The sequence below is a fragment of the Strongylocentrotus purpuratus genome, unplaced genomic scaffold, assembly GCF_000002235.5.
Source record: "Strongylocentrotus purpuratus isolate Spur 01 unplaced genomic scaffold, Spur_5.0 spur5_scaffold_20, whole genome shotgun sequence".
Taxonomy (NCBI): Eukaryota; Metazoa; Echinodermata; class Echinoidea; order Camarodonta; family Strongylocentrotidae; genus Strongylocentrotus; species Strongylocentrotus purpuratus.
In genome coordinates, this window is record NW_022145606.1 from 1,331,356 (window position 1) to 1,349,164 (window position 17,809).

A 17,809-nucleotide genomic window follows, 5' to 3' on the forward strand; every position below is an offset into this window, starting at 1 on the left:
AACCATAATTTCGCCTGATGTCTAAATTTAGCATTGATTTGAAGTTCTTCACTCACACACTTTGCAAATAACATAAAGTCAACGACATTTAAAATTCAGTATCATAATTTGTGGACTTTAATTTCCCAAATCAGTTTGAATCACAGTGTAAACATACATGATATTAAAAACCTCTTTTGTCTACATATTTCCTTTCTCTCTTCCTCACTTTGAATTCGTAATTTGTTGAGGTAGATATTCCCCTTTTCCTTCGTATTTTTGCTTTTATTTTACATTTGGTATACACAATATTTAGGATAAACATGTGCCATAATACGTGTAGTTATAATTATGTAAACGATACTGTTCTAAATTGTACTCTCGTTTTTGGAATGCAACTTATATCAATGTGCAATTCAGTAATATGTAACTGCGATGCATGATTCAATACAAATACCATACCATACTGTCACAACTGGGTAAACTCAGGTGACTTTAATTCGTGATCTAGTTAACTCTCTTATCGTCTCACAGGGAAATTTACACAATAAACAACGAATTCAAATTCTGTTAAAGTGTATCAAAGGATATCATCTTCTTCTTATCTTTATTACATTACTTCTTATCACAATAGAAATGCATATAAAGATATAAAATATATATTGAACCCAACCCTGAGGTTGTATTCTAAGATGTCACAAAATCACACATTTGTACAGAGTATCGTCACTGAAAATGGTCGTAAGTTTATCGTACGTCTGGAAATATAAATAAAATAACCCACTTTAGTGATGCAATCACTCAAGATGTGATAATAAAATATTGTTCATGGGAACAAAGAAACCATAGTTGTTACTGTTGCTGGAACTTGTCCCGTGTAACGAAGGGGTTGCTACATCTGTAATGGCACCTTCATCTCTCCTTAGTCGTTACAGGTAGAGATCCACCCATTGTGGCATGAACTTAGATACCGGACTTGCTCTGTACGTCCTAGCCGGAACACCATCTACAAATTAACATTAACCCAGGCTATTAATAGTCTACGGAATAATACTAAATTATTCATCATCTACTTAATATCTTTTAACGAGACTATAACCATCTTCAGGCAATACAATAAAATGCATTACAGAAAAGGCTTCTATCATAATGAGTTACATTGCATTACAAATATCCTTTCAACATCCAAAAGAGCCTGAATTACTGAGTGCAAATCCTGCGAACATGTACTTTCAGTTATTATTCAGAAATGAACAATATAATGTATAAAAAGTTACATTATTACTTTAGAGAAATGATTTGCAGTCTTCATTATTCATCCCTAATTCAAAGGTTCACTTGTGACCTTGACTGTCTCAATGACAAATGAACACACCCAAATGTATTATTATAAAAAGGAATACAAAAATGGATTAAACTTGGATTAAACTTACAGTTTGACTGGTTGACTGAAATGCAGAAAATCGGGGCAGGCCTCAATGTCGGTTCTGGTGATCGTGACTCTCTATGGAAATTGGACTTGCAGCGCAAAATGCTATGAAACAACTTTCATTCACCTCCAACCCATAGGTCCTATGAAACAACTTTCATCCACCTCCAACCCATAGGTCCTGCCTGTATGACTTGTGTGCAGATAGTGACACTACACTGCAAAGTAAGGCAACCCACCCACTATAGCTATGCATCACCTGTTTGAGCTACAATGTATGTAGAGTGCAGTGGAGCCTAACTACCCAATGCATTCAACCCACCCACTATAGATATGCACCACCTGTTGGAGCTACATGTGCATGTATGTAGAGTGCAGTGGAGCCTAACTACGCAATGCATTCAACCCAATGCTGTAATCTACATAACAAATAAGCGGGTAGCATTGAGGGAAAGGTTGAATCCTAACAATACCATGTACCAAAAGTATGTAGTTTAAAAATTTCAATTAAAAAAATGTTACTTTATATCGCCACATCATTCAAGTTTTTGGCATCAATTCTATGTGTTGAATACCATTAACATAATTTGTGGACTTAATTTCCAAAATCAGTTTGAACCACAGTGAAAACTCAGAGTTCTCTCATCATACATGATATTAACAAGTATGTAGTTTAACAATATTACCTTACATCGCATCATCATTCAAGTTTTTGGCATCAATTCTGAATGTTAAATATCAGTATTAAACATAATTTGTGGAATTTAATTTCCAAAATCAGTTTGAATCACTGTGAAAACTCAGAGTTTTCTCATCAATCATGATATTAAAAAGTATGTAGTTTAACAATTTCAATTTTAAAACAATGTTACTTTACATCGAATCATCGTAATGAGCTTTCAAGTTTTTGGCATCAATTATGTAAGTTAAATGTTTGACACATATTGACAAGGATTAACGCCTAAAATGAAAATCAAGTAAAATAAAAAGTTTAATTCAGTATAGGAATCTCCTGATTTATATTTTTACAGTGCGTCCCAGAAAAAACGAATCCGAGAATTATCGATATTTTATCATAACTTAATCACAATTAATAAATAACACATATTTGTAAAGCTTAGATCCTCCTCTTTTATTTAATGCAACTAGCATGATGCATGTTTCACGCATGAGTGATCAAAATAAATTTGAAGAAAAGATACCAAAAATTCATAAGGCGGACGGTATCTAAATTTCAAAGATAAAATCACATTTATATAAAGTTCATTTTATGCCCTTTAGTATGACACCTCAATCAGGAAAAATGAGCTAGGAATAAAAAGTTCTGTTTGTTTAAAGTAATGCTTGCATTTCCATAATTTCATTAAACGAACTCTTTTCCCCTGGCTGCCTGCCGTACCAACAAACATAATTGACAAAAGGCAGCCAGTGAAAACGAGGTCATTTAATCGTGGACCTACTACAAATGGACACTGATCGGTACCATAATACATGCATGCACCTGACTCTGTCAAAAGTATCATAATGACATTCCAAACATGCTTCCCGGCTTTGATCTCATCACGACCGCCGCCAGTTAGCCATAAAAAAACAGAACTATGCCTGGAACTCTAAAAAAAAATGCCTGCGCAAAAGAAGCTGAATCGCTTAAAATCACGGAAATGTATGTGCATATGAATATTAACGTATATGAAGTCTTCAATAGAAAATTAAAAGTAGTTTACACGAGAAACCTGTAAATTTGGCTGTAACACAATGATTTTAAACTTTATTTTAAAACTTATCCTATCCATTTCCAAGGAATAGAAGGTAATATGACAGTAAAGAATAAGTATTTTTCAAAGTTTTTGAGTCCAGATGTATGTCTACCATGCAGTGTCCACTTCTTTAATAATCAATCTTATATCGCACAAATTGTCAGAATTTGGGGTTCACTGCTTCTCCAACTGGTCTTAAATCACGATACTTATCCTGAAACTACACTCTGGGCCCTGGCCTAGCGAAAAGAATCTGAAGAATGTAAAAGTTCTTTTGTCTGTGATGATGCGTGATTTCATAATCCACATTGTCGCGTCAATTAAATGTCCTCATCAACATACATATTATCAGGTGGCGGTAGGAATGATGTGATCAAAGAAAGACTCTCATTATTAGTCCATCTGTACTAGGGTCCATGGTTTAATAAATTCTTGGTACGAATTCCATAAATGAGACGACAAAGAAGTCCCATATGACAGCTGCCTGGGCAGGGTAATCCAGCTGTAGTATTTGAAACATCTTGTAGCAGTAGTCAACTGCTGCTTTCAATAAAGAGCATGAATAGGCGCTTCTCTCGATGACTACGTAACACTGTCCTGGCTTCATTGGTGTCCCTCAAAGTATCATCAAAAGCAGTTGGCTCCTTCCTCTGAAGGAGGCCAGAAAAAAAGTCCAAGCCAGTTCCTTCCTAAAATGATAACATTTCGATATGTAGTTAACATGATAGGAATAAACAAGGTACAGGTTAATTTATGTGCATTAAGTTTCGATAGGATGATAACAACTATTTGGTTTTGATAAAATCGGGGGGAAGTTGTCCTACTCCGAGTCCTAGGGGGTAATTGTCCTCTGGGGTGGTTGTCTTCAGGGGGTTATTTTCTGGGGGGGGGGGCGTAATTGTCCCGCTGGTAATTGGCCGATTGCCCAGGGGTAATTGTCCTACAACCATCTGCATCAATAGGCCTACCCCAGGTCAATACATGTTTAATACAAATACAATAAAGTAGGCTAGCTATTACCGGTCACTAAATTAATGCATGCACGCTCGACCTTAGAGAATTGCCCAAGTTCACAATTAAATTAATGACATCGACAGTTACAACAATTATTTCACAATGTTGATCAACACAGTGTCCTTGAAACTTGACTAAATATCACACGGTAGCTCTTTTAATATTATCATGAGGATTTCTTACCTAGAAATGTCGGTTGGAGCTGTTCCAAGCTCGATCCATGAGCTCAGAATTTCTTCCCAATGTGTCATATCTATCTCAGTTCTTTTGCATCGATCTCTCTGCACGCGCACATGCATACACGAGACAGCTAATACACAATCGTAGTTTACTCAAAATTGACACAAACGAAGTTCTTACTCAATGTTGAGTCATTGATTTACTCTTTATCGAAGGTAACAAATTACTCGGGAGACGAGTACCACTAAAATTAAGGTCTTACTCCAGCTTGAGTACTGAATTGCTCATTTTATTACTCAACTTGTTTTTCTCGGCACAATTTACTCGCTGACATTAAGAGTGTATAACGGACAACTATAACATAAATCCCATATCAGAGTAGCGGTTTAGAACATGAATGTAACTAGGCACTAATTGCACCCACATCACCCGTGATGCCCTGGACAAGGTGAAGCGCGTTACAGAGGGAATGTGTAAATATCAAACTCCACACACTCTTGCATGCACCAAAGATTCTCGTAACACTGTGAAATGTGGAAGAGGGAAATCAATGAAACGAAATCAACTGAGATTTCCTCCACAACCGGGCTGCAACAAGCTGCTAAAAGACAACAATTAAGTGAATCTACAAGAGGCAGAGTAGGCAAGGTAGCAGCAGAGGGTGATATCATTCCAAACAAGTTATTGGGGTCAATACATCGACAAACTTCCCATGCACTTTAACCGTTAGTTATAAATAAATTATGAAGATTCCTTGGGAAAAAGAAAATGGACAAATTTGTCGATTGCAATGTAGTTCATTAATCTTGTTAGGCACAAATATGAATGTATAAAAAATGTACATATTCCTGGGGTTTCGACAATTTATCGTACAGTGGTGAAGAATACACATTCAAGTTTATTCATAAGAAATGTACATCAAGCTGAGGTGGTGAAAAGTTAGCGTAGGGTAGTTAAATATTTTATATGTATGGTATACGTGACGGTGACTTGGTGAATAGTTTCTATGATTGGTGAAGAGTTAATATTGTGACTTTTCCCGTAGTATAATAACGATAATATAATGAAGCTACCATCTTCTTCTGGATTGTAACTTCTTAACCATAAGCAATTATTATAAAGAGTCTCGAAAAGTAATGAAGTGGATTAATGCTAATAAGTTATCCTTGAATCTTCAAAAAACTAATTGTATACTGTTCAGTAATTCAGTTAATGTTTTTCCAGGCGAAGTGGTATTTAAGAGTAACTTCAACAAAATTTCTTGGGATACACATAGATGAGAAACTGAATTGGAAAACTCATGTGGACAAATTAAGTAAAGTGGTGTCAAAAAATATTTATAAGTTGAGATCATGTATACCGCAAGAAGTATTGTTCATTTTGTACTCTACTTTTATTTTATCATATATTAATTATGGTATGTTGGCATGGGGCAAATCATCCCAAACTCAAATCCACAGGCTTTTTGTTGTGCAGAAGCGGGTTATTAGAATAATTTGTAAAGCGAATTATCGTGCACATACAAATCTATTTTTTTATGAAAACGGTATTCTAAAACTAGAAGATCTCTATTCAATGCAACTTGTAATGCTCATGTTTAGCATTCACTCTGGGGACCTCCCTGCTGCCCTTGCTCAAATCTTTAAAAGAAATAACCAAATTCACAGCTATAATACTAGACAGGCTTCTGCTCTCCATTTACCATATGCAAGGACAGCCTTCACTTTGAATACACTAATGTCCACTGGCCCCAGGTTCTGGAATTCACTTAATACTACTATAACAAATACTTCAAGTATCTCAGCTTTTAAACGTAGACTTAGGTCATATTTACCTCACAAGTATGTCGATGACACATGAATGTGTTATCAAGCTTTATTTTTGGTGTACTGTAGCATATTTAACTCTACTCTCGATCTATTTTTTGTTATTTCTTGACTTTGACATAATCCCCTTTATCCCTTTTCTTTCTTATTCTTTCTCATCTGTACATATACCATATATTCCTACCTGTCGTTCTTGACCTCTGCACTCAGAGAGCAATAACTCATTAATGTCTCGATTTGGTGTCAGCTTGGGTTTGTCCATATTAGATCGACCTCCCATGGGTGGGTTGATTTTTGCTAATATGATACTTATTTCACACACACGGTGAGTTTGTTAGCTCACCCGGTGTGATGGGGATGTGTGCATCTTCCGGTATACTTGTTGTAGTCATCCATGCTGTGGTCGATGCATCGCTGGGTAGTTGTTCTCTGAGAGTATTTTGTAAATAGTTTTATATATTCCATATTTGTTGTTGAATTTATGAATCAGTTATCTTTATCACATCATATGAGGGGGCCTTAACTTAACAAGCTGTGCTTCAATCAAGGTCTCCTCGTCTTTCTCTGTTCTACATTGTTCTGTTATGATTATACTCTGTTATATTTTGTCACATGTGTTTTCTGGAAGACAAATAAACTTGATACTTGATACTTGATACTTACTACTTATACATTTACTACGGGAAAAGTGGCATATAATATAACTGACTCTAAATATGCTACCTTTAATACTCAAGCAATCACTATCTGTCTCTTCATTCAAAAAGGATTTTATGATTCTGAAGGGTTTTAATTTCATTTTTTGATGATTCATCTTCATGTACGCGCTCTGGGCCGCTCTGTGAAAAGCGCAGTATACATATTGCTCCGTTTAGTCTCATTTCACAACGCCCCTATCGTCAGAGCATGATCAGAGTCAGCAGCCTAACATATTAGCCTATGGACGTTGTTTTTTTAAATCGTTAAAAATTCATTTTTTGTTTAAACGAAAAGCACATCCACCCCGACGTACGTTTTCACTATTTTATTTTCATGATTTTATGATTCTAAGAGGTTTTAATTTCATTTTTTGATGATTCATCTTCATGTACGCGCTCTGGGCCGCTCTGTGAAAAGCGCAGTATACATATTGCTCCGTTTAGTCTCATTTCACAACGCCCCTATCGTCAGAGCATGATCAGAGTCAGCGGCCTAACATGTTAGCCTATGAACGTTTTTTTTTAAAATCGTTAAAAATTCATTTTTTGTTTAAACGAAAAGCACATCCACCCCGACGTACGTTTTCACTAGCTCTTTCATTGGAGCCCTCATGTCTCATTGACTTTTGAAAGTTCACCCACCGTAATTTTTCAAAATAGTTTGCAAGCTCGTCATTGCCTATAATACACATGTGAAACAAGTCTAACTTTGGACTCAGTTCACCAAGCGATTTGAAGATTATAGGTCGAGCACACGAAACATAAAAAGCACGAATTATCATAGATCACTTCTGTCTATTTCATTATGTCCATTTCATCCACTCCCCCCCCCCCCCCCACCGTAATTTTTCAATTTAGTAAAAGCAAACATTTAGCCGAGGTAAGCAAAAACAAGAATATTCATGACACACCATGGACTATTCGGTTATTAACAGAGGGGTGCAATCGGTCATCACGTCAAACTCCCCTAATTGCCACCAAGTATTTCATATAATTCTATAGTTTGGTATGTTTCTTGTATTCACTCATGAATTATTAAATATCAATGATGGTTTAAAGAAATGTAAAAGAAATTTTAGTTGATATTTATTAACAAAGTAATTTATATTTAGCAAAGCAATCTCACATTTAAAATTACTATCAAGTGTCGTCTGCTACGCCGATTTTCGCCTGCTTCGTTAAAGGCACATATTTATCGTTTGGACTGTAAGGTATACCATGGAGATTTGTATTTTCCTGCAGTACAACGTATAGCAGGAAAATGTTGTATATGCGGATCCTTTTAATGACTATGTAATGGAAGTGGCGAGGCGGTATGGTTTTAATAACTTAGGCATGTGAATGTTATTGTATTGAGAAGGAAGGGAATGTTCAGAAAGGCATAGAGAGGGAAGTGGGCGTGGTAGCCATTCTAGCGTTGCACCTACATCAGTACGAGAATACACCCGACGGCGCGGTGGCCTGTACTTTTAGCACGCGAACACATCACACCCAATGGCATACACCCGGTACCCTGCAACACAGTGGAACATTCTAAGAAATTAAAAAAAATATCTACAAAATGGACCTCTTAAATCATCTTAGAAGTAACTTACCCTATTCTGATTACTTCAATGAATGTCAAGATAACAATGGCTGCTCTTCCATCCAAAAATAAAACTAGTTTGCAATTAGAAATAGTCAATTTCTCAATAATTTCACAAAATATATTTGCCGCCGCATTCAATATGACGTCATTGACAGCTGATTGGCTAGTTTGGTAGTGACGTCGAACGAGCTATGTTTGTGCTGCAGTGATCGAGCGAGCGAAAATGAGACAATCGGAGCAATATGTAAATAATACTTGCTTATGGTTAAGGAATTACAATCCAAAAGAAGATGATAGCTTCATTATATTATTGTTATTATAATTATTTGTATTATTTATATACTGCGCTTTTCACAGAGCGGCCCAGAGCGCGTACATCAAGATGATTCATACAAAAATTAAACTAAAACCTCTTAGAATAAAAAAAAATCTGGATTACCCAAAACATGTTTTCAGTTCCTTTTTGAATGAAGAGACATATAGTGATTGCTTGAGTATAAAAGGTAGCTTATTTAGAGTCAGTTATAATGAAAGTCCCATCTCTAGCTAGTTTCCGTGTGGTGTTGAATGTGAGACAGAGTGGGTCACTGAAGGCTCGTTCATTCCTGGGAGGGGTGTATAGGGTCAAACGATCACGTAGGTGTTGAGGTGCCTGTTTATTAATGGATTTAAAGACTAACAAAAATAATTTAAAAACGATATGATATCTTACAGAAAGTCAGTGTAACTAGTCAAGGAGTGGTTTAGGGGAGTGAGATACCCGATGGGCCCAACTATCGATCACTGAGGAAGTTTAAAATCAAGATTAAAGGGTTAAGAGAGCTCGCCAGTAATGTTAACATTGGGGGACCATCCTGTGAGATAGGACTAACTGGAACCATGATATAGTTGTAGATGCTACACCTATTCTGCTGTAAAAACGAGATAAGAAAATTCCGTGGTCGATCGTGTCGAAAGTTGCAGAAAAATTTAAAAGTACAATCAAAACAACTCTGCCACAGTCAACAGAAAACATGATATCATTTGTAAACTTGACTAGTGCTGACTCTCTGCTATGATGTGGCCTATAAGCAGATTGAACAGAATCAACATGTTATTGGAACAAGCAGCTTTTTTAATAAGTTTACCAAGAAAGGACACATTAAAAACTGGTCTGTAGTAACTTTCCTGGAATCAAAGAGGTTTTATTAATAAATTTATGAATCTTGGTAAGGAAATCTTACAGATTTAACCTGTTTCAAACTCATGTAGGAGGTATGTAAACAAAAATAAAATGTACCGAACTTGAAATATTTGTAACATGAATATATTCAAAAGTTGATGAAGCAAATTCTTAATTGTTCTTCTTCATTTTGAGTCTTGTTTTTTTAAATAATACACCGATACCCCTTCATCGAGTACTTGAGATTCTAGGTGAACTTATGAATGTTAAACCAGGTGGTGTACACTCCCCAATTACTATGTCATCTGCTTCACTTAACGATGTTTTGGTAATAAACAACATATCAACATCATGTTCCTGTACATACTTTGATATCTTAGTGATTTTGCTCATGAGTTGAGCCAAATTTTACGCAATCAACGAATACATGTTTTGACTCAATTTGTTTGAGCATTTTTTTGCTCAAATATTGAGTATGATGTTTTCTGAGAAATGCATAGTTGAGTAGAATATTTTACTCAATCAATATTGAGTAAAAAAAAAACCTGTACTAAGCTATTAAGTACACGTTTTTACTCATTACTGATTAAAACAAAGGTGGATTCAACTAGGGTTGTAACTTGTTGACTAAGGGTTTAACTAAACCACTGATTAATGTTCTTTTGTTCACAGCTGTTAAGTAACCTTTAATTGTTCAATAGAGAATATAAGTCATAATTTTGCCTGATTTCCAAATTAAGCATTAATTTGAAGTTTTTTACTCACACACAATGCAAATAACATAAAATCCACGACATTTTAAATTCAGAAACATAATTTGTGGACTTTAATTTCCAAAATCAGTTTGAACTACATAGAAAACTTAGAGTTCTCTCATCATACATGATATTAAAAAGTTTGTAGTTTAATAATTTCAATTTCAAAACAATGTTACTTTACATCGTATCATCATAATCAGCATTCAATTTTTTTGACATCGATCCTGATTACAGAGTAAAAAATTTAAAGATTTAAAAGGAAGTTGCATTTCTTGACCTCACTAAGTTTTTTGTGTCAATACTGAAATCAAGAAATGCAATTTCCTTTTAAAGTAATAATTGTGCAACTCTGGAATGTTTTTTCTCCTCTCAGTTACAAGGTTTTCTCATCATACATGATATTAACAAGTTTGTAAGGTACACTTTTCAATGTTAAAAAAAACGTTAGTTTACATCGCGTCATCGAAAAGAGCATTCAAGTTTTTGGCACTAATTATGTAAGTTAAATATTTAACACATCTTGACCTGGATTAATCCCATCAATGAAAATCAAGTTAAACCCAAATTATTTACAGGAATCTCCTAATACAGTGTGTCTTGGAAAGAAAAAAACCCGACAATTATCGATGCTTAGATCCTCTTTTTTCATTTGATGCAACCCCGGCCCATGATGCATATATTTCACGCATTAGTGATTAAAATAAATTTGAAGAAAGGATACCAAAAAGTAATTTGGCGGACGGTATCTGAATTTCAAAGGAAAAAGAATCATATTTCTAGAAATTTCATTTTCTGCCCTAAATATGTCGCCCCAATCAAAAAAAAAAATGAGCAAGGAGTAAACAAATTATGTTTGTTTAAAGTAATGTTTGCATTTCCATGATTTCATCTTTCCCCTGGATGCCTGCCGTAGCAACAAACACAGTTGACAAAAGACTTAACACGGTTTCGTTGTCAATTAGACATGTATTAAGTCTTTTTCAATGTTGTATGTTGCTACGGCAGGTAGCCCGTGAAATTTTAAAATGCTCAAAACAGTCCTAAAATAATTTTTCATACGTTTTTAAGCATTTTTTTAAAAATCGCGCATATGCGCATGCGCGCGTAAAACTATTACACAACATAGAATCGTCATTTGTTTTCTTTCATAATTTTCCACTATTTTTACAAACAAATTGATATTGGCCCGAATTCACAACAGTGGTACAAAGAGGGATTGTACCATGGGTGTGGTACAAAACCCCCCTCCGAGGTTTAAACCTCTGATTTTAGTATTCACAAAGCAGGTTTAAACCCCCGGGGGTTTAACTACGTCAAAATTTGGTCTAGATTTTGTACTACCCTGAGGTGTAGTACAATCAGTGGTACAATCAGTGGTACAATCCCCCGCGCGTGCGCAAACACCACATCGTCTGCTCTTTTTGAAATTGGCGCTGAAATTTTTGAACAAAAATCACAGACGACATTTACTGAAATTTATGTCAATCATATCGTGTGCGGCAGAATTCAAAACACGAATCGTAAGTAAATCGATGTATTTCCGTCGGGAACATTCATTTACTAGTTATCAAATGTGTTTGTTCAATTTATTTCTCGTTCATTTGATGAATATATAAATTCCACTCGTAATCAGACCATGCCACTGTTGTTTTTCACTTGGGTTTTATCGCAAGAATTGTTTTTATACAGTCCCATTCGTTCATTTTTACGTTGGCTGAGCCGTCATTTTCGGCCGGCCCAGTGCAGCTCATGAGCAGCAGTGGCAGCGCTCGACACATGACATAGTCATAGCTGCATTAGACTACTAATCCTGGCGCTGGCTGTGTATAATTAAAACCTGTTTTATTATTGATTCACAACATTTCAAACACAACTGTACAACAATAAACTGATTTCACTCAAAATCGGTACTTTAGTGACAATTGATGACACGTAAATAGACCTCTAACGTTAGCAGTAAAATACAACTTTACAAGTTTTTCAGTAGTTTTTTCAGTGTTAGCATGGTTAGTAGATCTAGGTCTACTGTCAAACTTAGAAAATCTAGAACAGTTAGGCCTACAGCCGGCCACATCGGCATGATTGTATATACTCTAGCCTAAAAAATTTGTGAAAACCGGGCCGAGACAGGAGGCGTTCCATGGATTTATCAGGTGGTGCCGTAGATCTAGGCCATTTATAGGTACAAAATTATGCAAAAAAATCAAAATCTAAAAAAATTGAGATAGACCCTAGGTCTACAAGGTTTTGTCACCCCACCGACGGTATGCATTTGTGTATAGATCTAGACAGGGCTGTCAACTTTGGGGAACTGCTTCGAGGTAGATCTTTCATAGACCTAGATCTAGGTCTAACTTTAATAATAAATAATAGACTCTAGACCTAGATCTAGAATCTAGGCTCTAGATCTATGCAATTTTTTTTTTTTTTTGGGGGGGGGGGCTTAACAAAATTTAAAAACAGGGAAGGGGGGGGGGTGTTGAGTAAGAAAACAGAATTAAAGTGCTCACTACCCCCCCCCCCCCCATCTGATACGAGTAGACCTACGCTGGTTCATTTTATACGATCTATAAACTTTGGTTAGTTAATTAGCTTGTGTTTTACTTCTATGGTAATGTATGAAATAAATGCATTTTTTTTAATATAGATGTTGCCTTTAGTAATTCAGACTCCTAACAATTTCATTTCATTATTGTTCCACAGACAACTGCTGAACAAGAAAGAAAAATGGCTTATCTGCATCACCTTCGCCGCATCCAGAGAGTGAGAGAGGTAGGATTATTTTTTTTTCTTTCTTCTATTGAATCGTCAATAACTTGTTCAATTTAATTGATTAAAATTAAGAATAAATTAAGGGGTACGTCCAGGGGCGTAGACAACGGGGGGGGGGGGGGGGGGGGGGCATGTACAATCATCCCCCCCAGGTTTTGGGAATGATATTTGCTTAGTCTATAATGATAACAATTATAATATTAATAATAATAATAATTATGATGATGATAATAATAATCCTCATCATTATTGTAATTGTGTTTTTTGTTATTAGCCGCATTCACACGGTGAAAGCCAATTCAGACGGTAAAAAAAAAGAAAATCTTACAAGTATTTTGTGGTTATCTTGTGGTTTGGAAACCACAAGATAATCACAAGATTAAACAGGCGCGGATATAAGGGGGGGGGTGATTTAGGGGGTTTAAACCCTCCCTTGGGCGGCCCAAAAAACAAACAAAAACAAAAAAGGGAAAAAAAAGAAGAAAAAAAAAGAAAGAAAAAAGAACGCACGCTGGAGAGAAACCCTTTCAAGTGCAAATATTGTGAGAAGATATTCAACTCATCTGGTAACCTAGCCAAACACATGATAACTCTGGATATAACTGTGTATTTAACTGTTACTTGATTTAAAAAGACGTTATCATGCACTGCTTTTTATGGTCTCCATTGTGTTAATAGATGCCAGGAAAACATCACTTACGGGGTTCAAATTAAACACCCCAAAAAAAGTCGGCTCGCCCCCCCCCCTTAGCAAAAAGCTAGATCCGCCCCTGAGTCATCCCCCCCCCCCATCTGATACGAGTAGACCTACGCTGGTTCATTTTATACGATCTATAAACTTTGGTTAGTTAATTAGCTTGTGTTTTACTTCTATGGTAATGTATGAAATAAATGCATTTTTTTTTAATATAGATGTTGCCTTTAGTAATTCAGACTCCTAACAATTTCATTTCATTATTGTTCCACAGACAACTGCTGAACAAGAAAGAAAAATGGCTTATCTGCATCACCTTCGCCGCATCCAGAGAGTGAGAGAGGTAGGATTAATTTTTTTTTCTTTCTTCTATTGAATCGTCAATAACTTGTTCAATTTAATTGATTAAAATTAAGAATAAATTAAGGGGTACGTCCAGGGGCGTAGACAACGGGGGGGGGGGGGGGGGGTGGCATGTACAATCATCCCCCCCCCCCCAGGTTTTGGGAATGATATTTGCTTAGTCTATAATGATAACAATTATAATATTAATAATAATAATAATTATGATGATGATAATAATAATCCTCATCATTATTGTAATTGTGTTTATTGTTATTAGCCGCATTCACACGGTGAAAGCCAATTCAGACGGTAAAAAAAAAGAAAATCTTACAAGTATTTTGTGGTTATCTTGTGGTTTGGAAACCACAAGATAATCACAAGATTAAACAGGCGCGGATATAAGGGGGGGGGGGTGATTTAGGGGGTTTAAACCCTCCCTTGGGCGGCCCAAAAAACAAACAAAAACAAAAAAGGAAAAAAAAAAGAAAAAAAAAAAGAAAGAAAAAAGAACGCACGCTGGAGAGAAACCCTTTCAAGTGCAAATATTGTGAGAAGATATTCAACTCATCTGGTAACCTAGCCAAACACATGATAACTCTGGATATAACTGTGTATTTAACTGTTACTTGATTTAAAAAGACGTTATCATGCACTGCTTTTTATGGTCTCCATTGTGTTAATAGATGCCAGGAAAACATCACTTACGGGGTTCAAATTAAACACCCCCAAAAAAAATCGGCTCGCCCCCCCCCCCTTAGCAAAAAGCTAGATCCGCCCCTGAGTCACCCCCCCCCCCCCCAGGTGTACGAACCTGTCTACGCCACTGGGTACGTCTATCTAAATTGATAGATCTAGTAATTTTTAGGTTTTAAGAGACACGAGGACTGTTCATGAATGTTGTTACGCATACCACCAAGTAACAGTACCCATTAGGCCTAGATCTACTTCCTTTTTCTTTGCAAATACCCATTTGAGTAAGACTTTAGATCAATTTTTTTTAAATATTTACATCTTGCTGATGAAATTTGAACTCTCATATTCTACGAATCAAGTTTGAGTAGTATGAAGACCTGGAATAGAAATGTGTTGAATCTACATCATGTCATTGCTGAGATTGTTGACAGAATATCTTTCATGATTCACTGTTTTGCCATGGTTTAAAAAGAAATGTTGACTTCAAATGATCTAGAGTGGGGGGGGGGGGGGTGTAAAGCCAATACCCAGCTCTAAGAACTCCCAAAATACCCTGACCTAGTTAGGCCTAATTGGGAAATCAATCCTACGGTAGGGAAGAGAAGGAAAGATGACTATATAATGAAAATCATTCTTTAGACATGCACTTTTTTATTGAATATTTCAACTCATCTCATCAAACTATATCTATCTTTTGCATACAGGTACCTCAGCCGAGACCTATTTGAGGTCTAAGGGATGCGAAAAATCCTCTTGAATTTTACGAGGATAAAGCGTTTCAACTGCGATACCGTTTCTCAAAGGAAACGGTAATCTACCTCATCAACATGCTTGAAGGGGACTTGAAGAGGAACACAGAGAGGAATGATCCACTACCTGTTTATCTGCAGGTTTTGACGGCTCTTCGTTTCTATGCCGTTGGTGAGTACTTAATTTTTTCTTAAACTAAACTTGTGTATAACCGTACACCGCTTTTAAAGGGTTCGTACAGGTCATTGAAAATTGAACACCAGCCTGAATTTGACTTGAAAAAATATACCTTTTTAATAAAAAAATAAAAAAATCTCTCTTGAGCATTACCTTCTTTCATGTACATGATCTTCTTGGCAATTTTTCTCCAATGTTAGAAAATATTTTTCAGACAATCTTCTATTAACCTGATCTCATTTTCAATTATAGGATCATTCCAGAAGATGCATGGTGACGAGGCAACAGTATCACAGTCCTCTGTTTGTAGAATCATCAAAGATGTTTCGGAAGCTATTGCAGGAAGGAAGAGGCAATTCATGAAGTTTCCAACAACGAGAGATGAAATTGAAACGACCCAGCAGCAATTCTACGAGTACTGCGGATTTCCAGGGGTCATAGGTGCTATCGATGGGACTCATGTCTACATCAGGAGTCCTGGTGGGGATCAAGCCCTGTACTTCATGAACAGGAAGAACAGGTATTCTGTGAATGTACAGGTAAGACTAGTTACAATTTTTCTTATTGACTTTATTGCTAGCTTACAAAATGTTTGCAACCATTTTTCCAACTTCCCCGTTGGCTTCTTTGATTGTTCATCATATTAAACTTTCATTTTTTAAAATACTTTTGCCTTGTTTGCCCCCTCTCCCCCCTCCCCCTAGATACGCCACTGGTTACTTTATTTTGTATTGGGAGTCAAACATTTGTTACAATAAGTAGCCTTGACAACATTACACTTTGGGAAAAATATGATGAAAATGTAAGAAATGAAATGCATGTGAAAATAAAGAAATTAAAGTCTATCTATGAAGTTCAGTATGAGTTTAAGATGTGTTTTTCTCTTCAACTTATTGGTAGGTTGTTTGTGATCATGCTGGGAAAATGACAAGTATCGTGGCAAGATGGCCTGGCAGCACTCACGATTCCCGGATTTTCTCAGAGTGCACACTGAAGGAGCAACTAGAGGCAAGGGCAGATGGTTCTGAGTTGCTACTTGGAGATAGTGGGTATGTGGATTGGTGTTTTGTTAATGGTAATCCAATTGTAATCACAAATGTAGACATGCAGTACATGTTGATACATATTCTTTTAAAAGTCCTTTGTAGGATAAAGATACCGTTTAATGAAAATTTAGATTGACCATTCTTTCTTGAATTATTAAATGCATACTTGTTATTTTGAGTAAGCAGTAGTGTTGCGGAAATTGAGACATTTGGATAGATTTGGACCTAGTCTTGCAGGCATTAGTAAGAAACGGATCACGATAATTATTTTACTTTGTACTGAAAAGCACTTCAATTTAAACAACAAATTTTAAGAAATTGAAATTTTTCTCACACAGCCAATGCAGACAGTTTATTTTGGAATGCTAGATTGATATTCTAGATTACTTTCTTCTACAATTATATCATTATGATGTAAATTAAAGAAATGAATATCTATAGTACTTTCCTTAAGGAAGGAATAACAAGTGAATGTTTTGTTTTTATCTTCAAATTTCAGGTACCCGTGCCTCCCCTATCTCCTGACTCCTCTCCTACGTCCTCAAGGACGGCCAAATGTGCGCTACAATACTGCCCACAAAAGAGGGCGGTGCGTCATTGAGCGCACATTTGGCCGTTGGAAGAGGAGGTTCCCTTGCCTCAATGATCTGCGCGTGAAGGTGGACACTACATTTACAATTATAGTGGCTTGCTCGGTCCTGTGGAATATCTCTCTCGACCGCCGCGAGCAAGATATTCCAGGACCTGAGCCCGATGAGATGCCACTTGTCCACCTTCCTCCTGGCCTCCATGACGCTGTCGCTGGTAGGTTATGGAGAGATCAGATCATTGAGGATCACTTCACCCATTAACAGTCAGTACGCTGCTGCAAAAAAAAAGAGCCTGTATTTATCGTAGTTGTATGCAAGCCCAGCGGTCAATATGCATGCATATGCAATAAC

At 36.3% G+C, this 17,809-nt stretch overlaps 1 protein-coding gene and 1 long non-coding RNA gene across 2 annotated transcripts; one reads left to right on the forward strand and one right to left on the reverse strand.

Moving 5' to 3' along the window:
* Positions 1-549: 549 nt before the first annotated feature.
* Positions 550-1,853, reverse strand: LOC115927147. Its single transcript, XR_004065451.1, has 2 exons — positions 1,413-1,853; positions 550-985 (listed from the first exon to the last, which is right to left on the reverse strand). It is a non-coding gene; the product is annotated as an uncharacterized LOC115927147 (long non-coding RNA).
* Positions 1,854-15,674: 13,821 nt separating this feature from the next.
* On the forward strand, positions 15,675-17,778 carry LOC115927148 (putative nuclease HARBI1). The gene is made up of 4 exons (XM_030992617.1): positions 15,675-15,816; positions 16,075-16,361; positions 16,723-16,871; positions 17,368-17,778. The coding sequence occupies exons 1-4, from the start codon at positions 15,723-15,725 to the stop codon at positions 17,717-17,719; spliced, it is 882 nt and encodes a 293-aa protein (XP_030848477.1). The 5' UTR covers positions 15,675-15,722; the 3' UTR covers positions 17,720-17,778.
* Positions 17,779-17,809: the final 31 nt, after the last annotated feature.

What these genes read in the sequence shown, in the direction of transcription:
- LOC115927148 (XM_030992617.1), top strand. Translation starts at nt 15,723, where the DNA reads ATGCTTGAAGGGGACTTGAAGAGGAACACAGAGAGGAATGATCCACTA. An exon ending in TCTTCGTTTCTATGCCGTTG is followed by an intron (nt 15,817 to 16,074) that starts GTGAGTACTTAA and finishes TTTCAATTATAG; the next exon opens with GATCATTCCAGAAGATGCAT. An exon ending in TTGCTACTTGGAGATAGTGG is followed by an intron (nt 16,872 to 17,367) that starts GTATGTGGATTG and finishes TTCAAATTTCAG; the next exon opens with GTACCCGTGCCTCCCCTATC.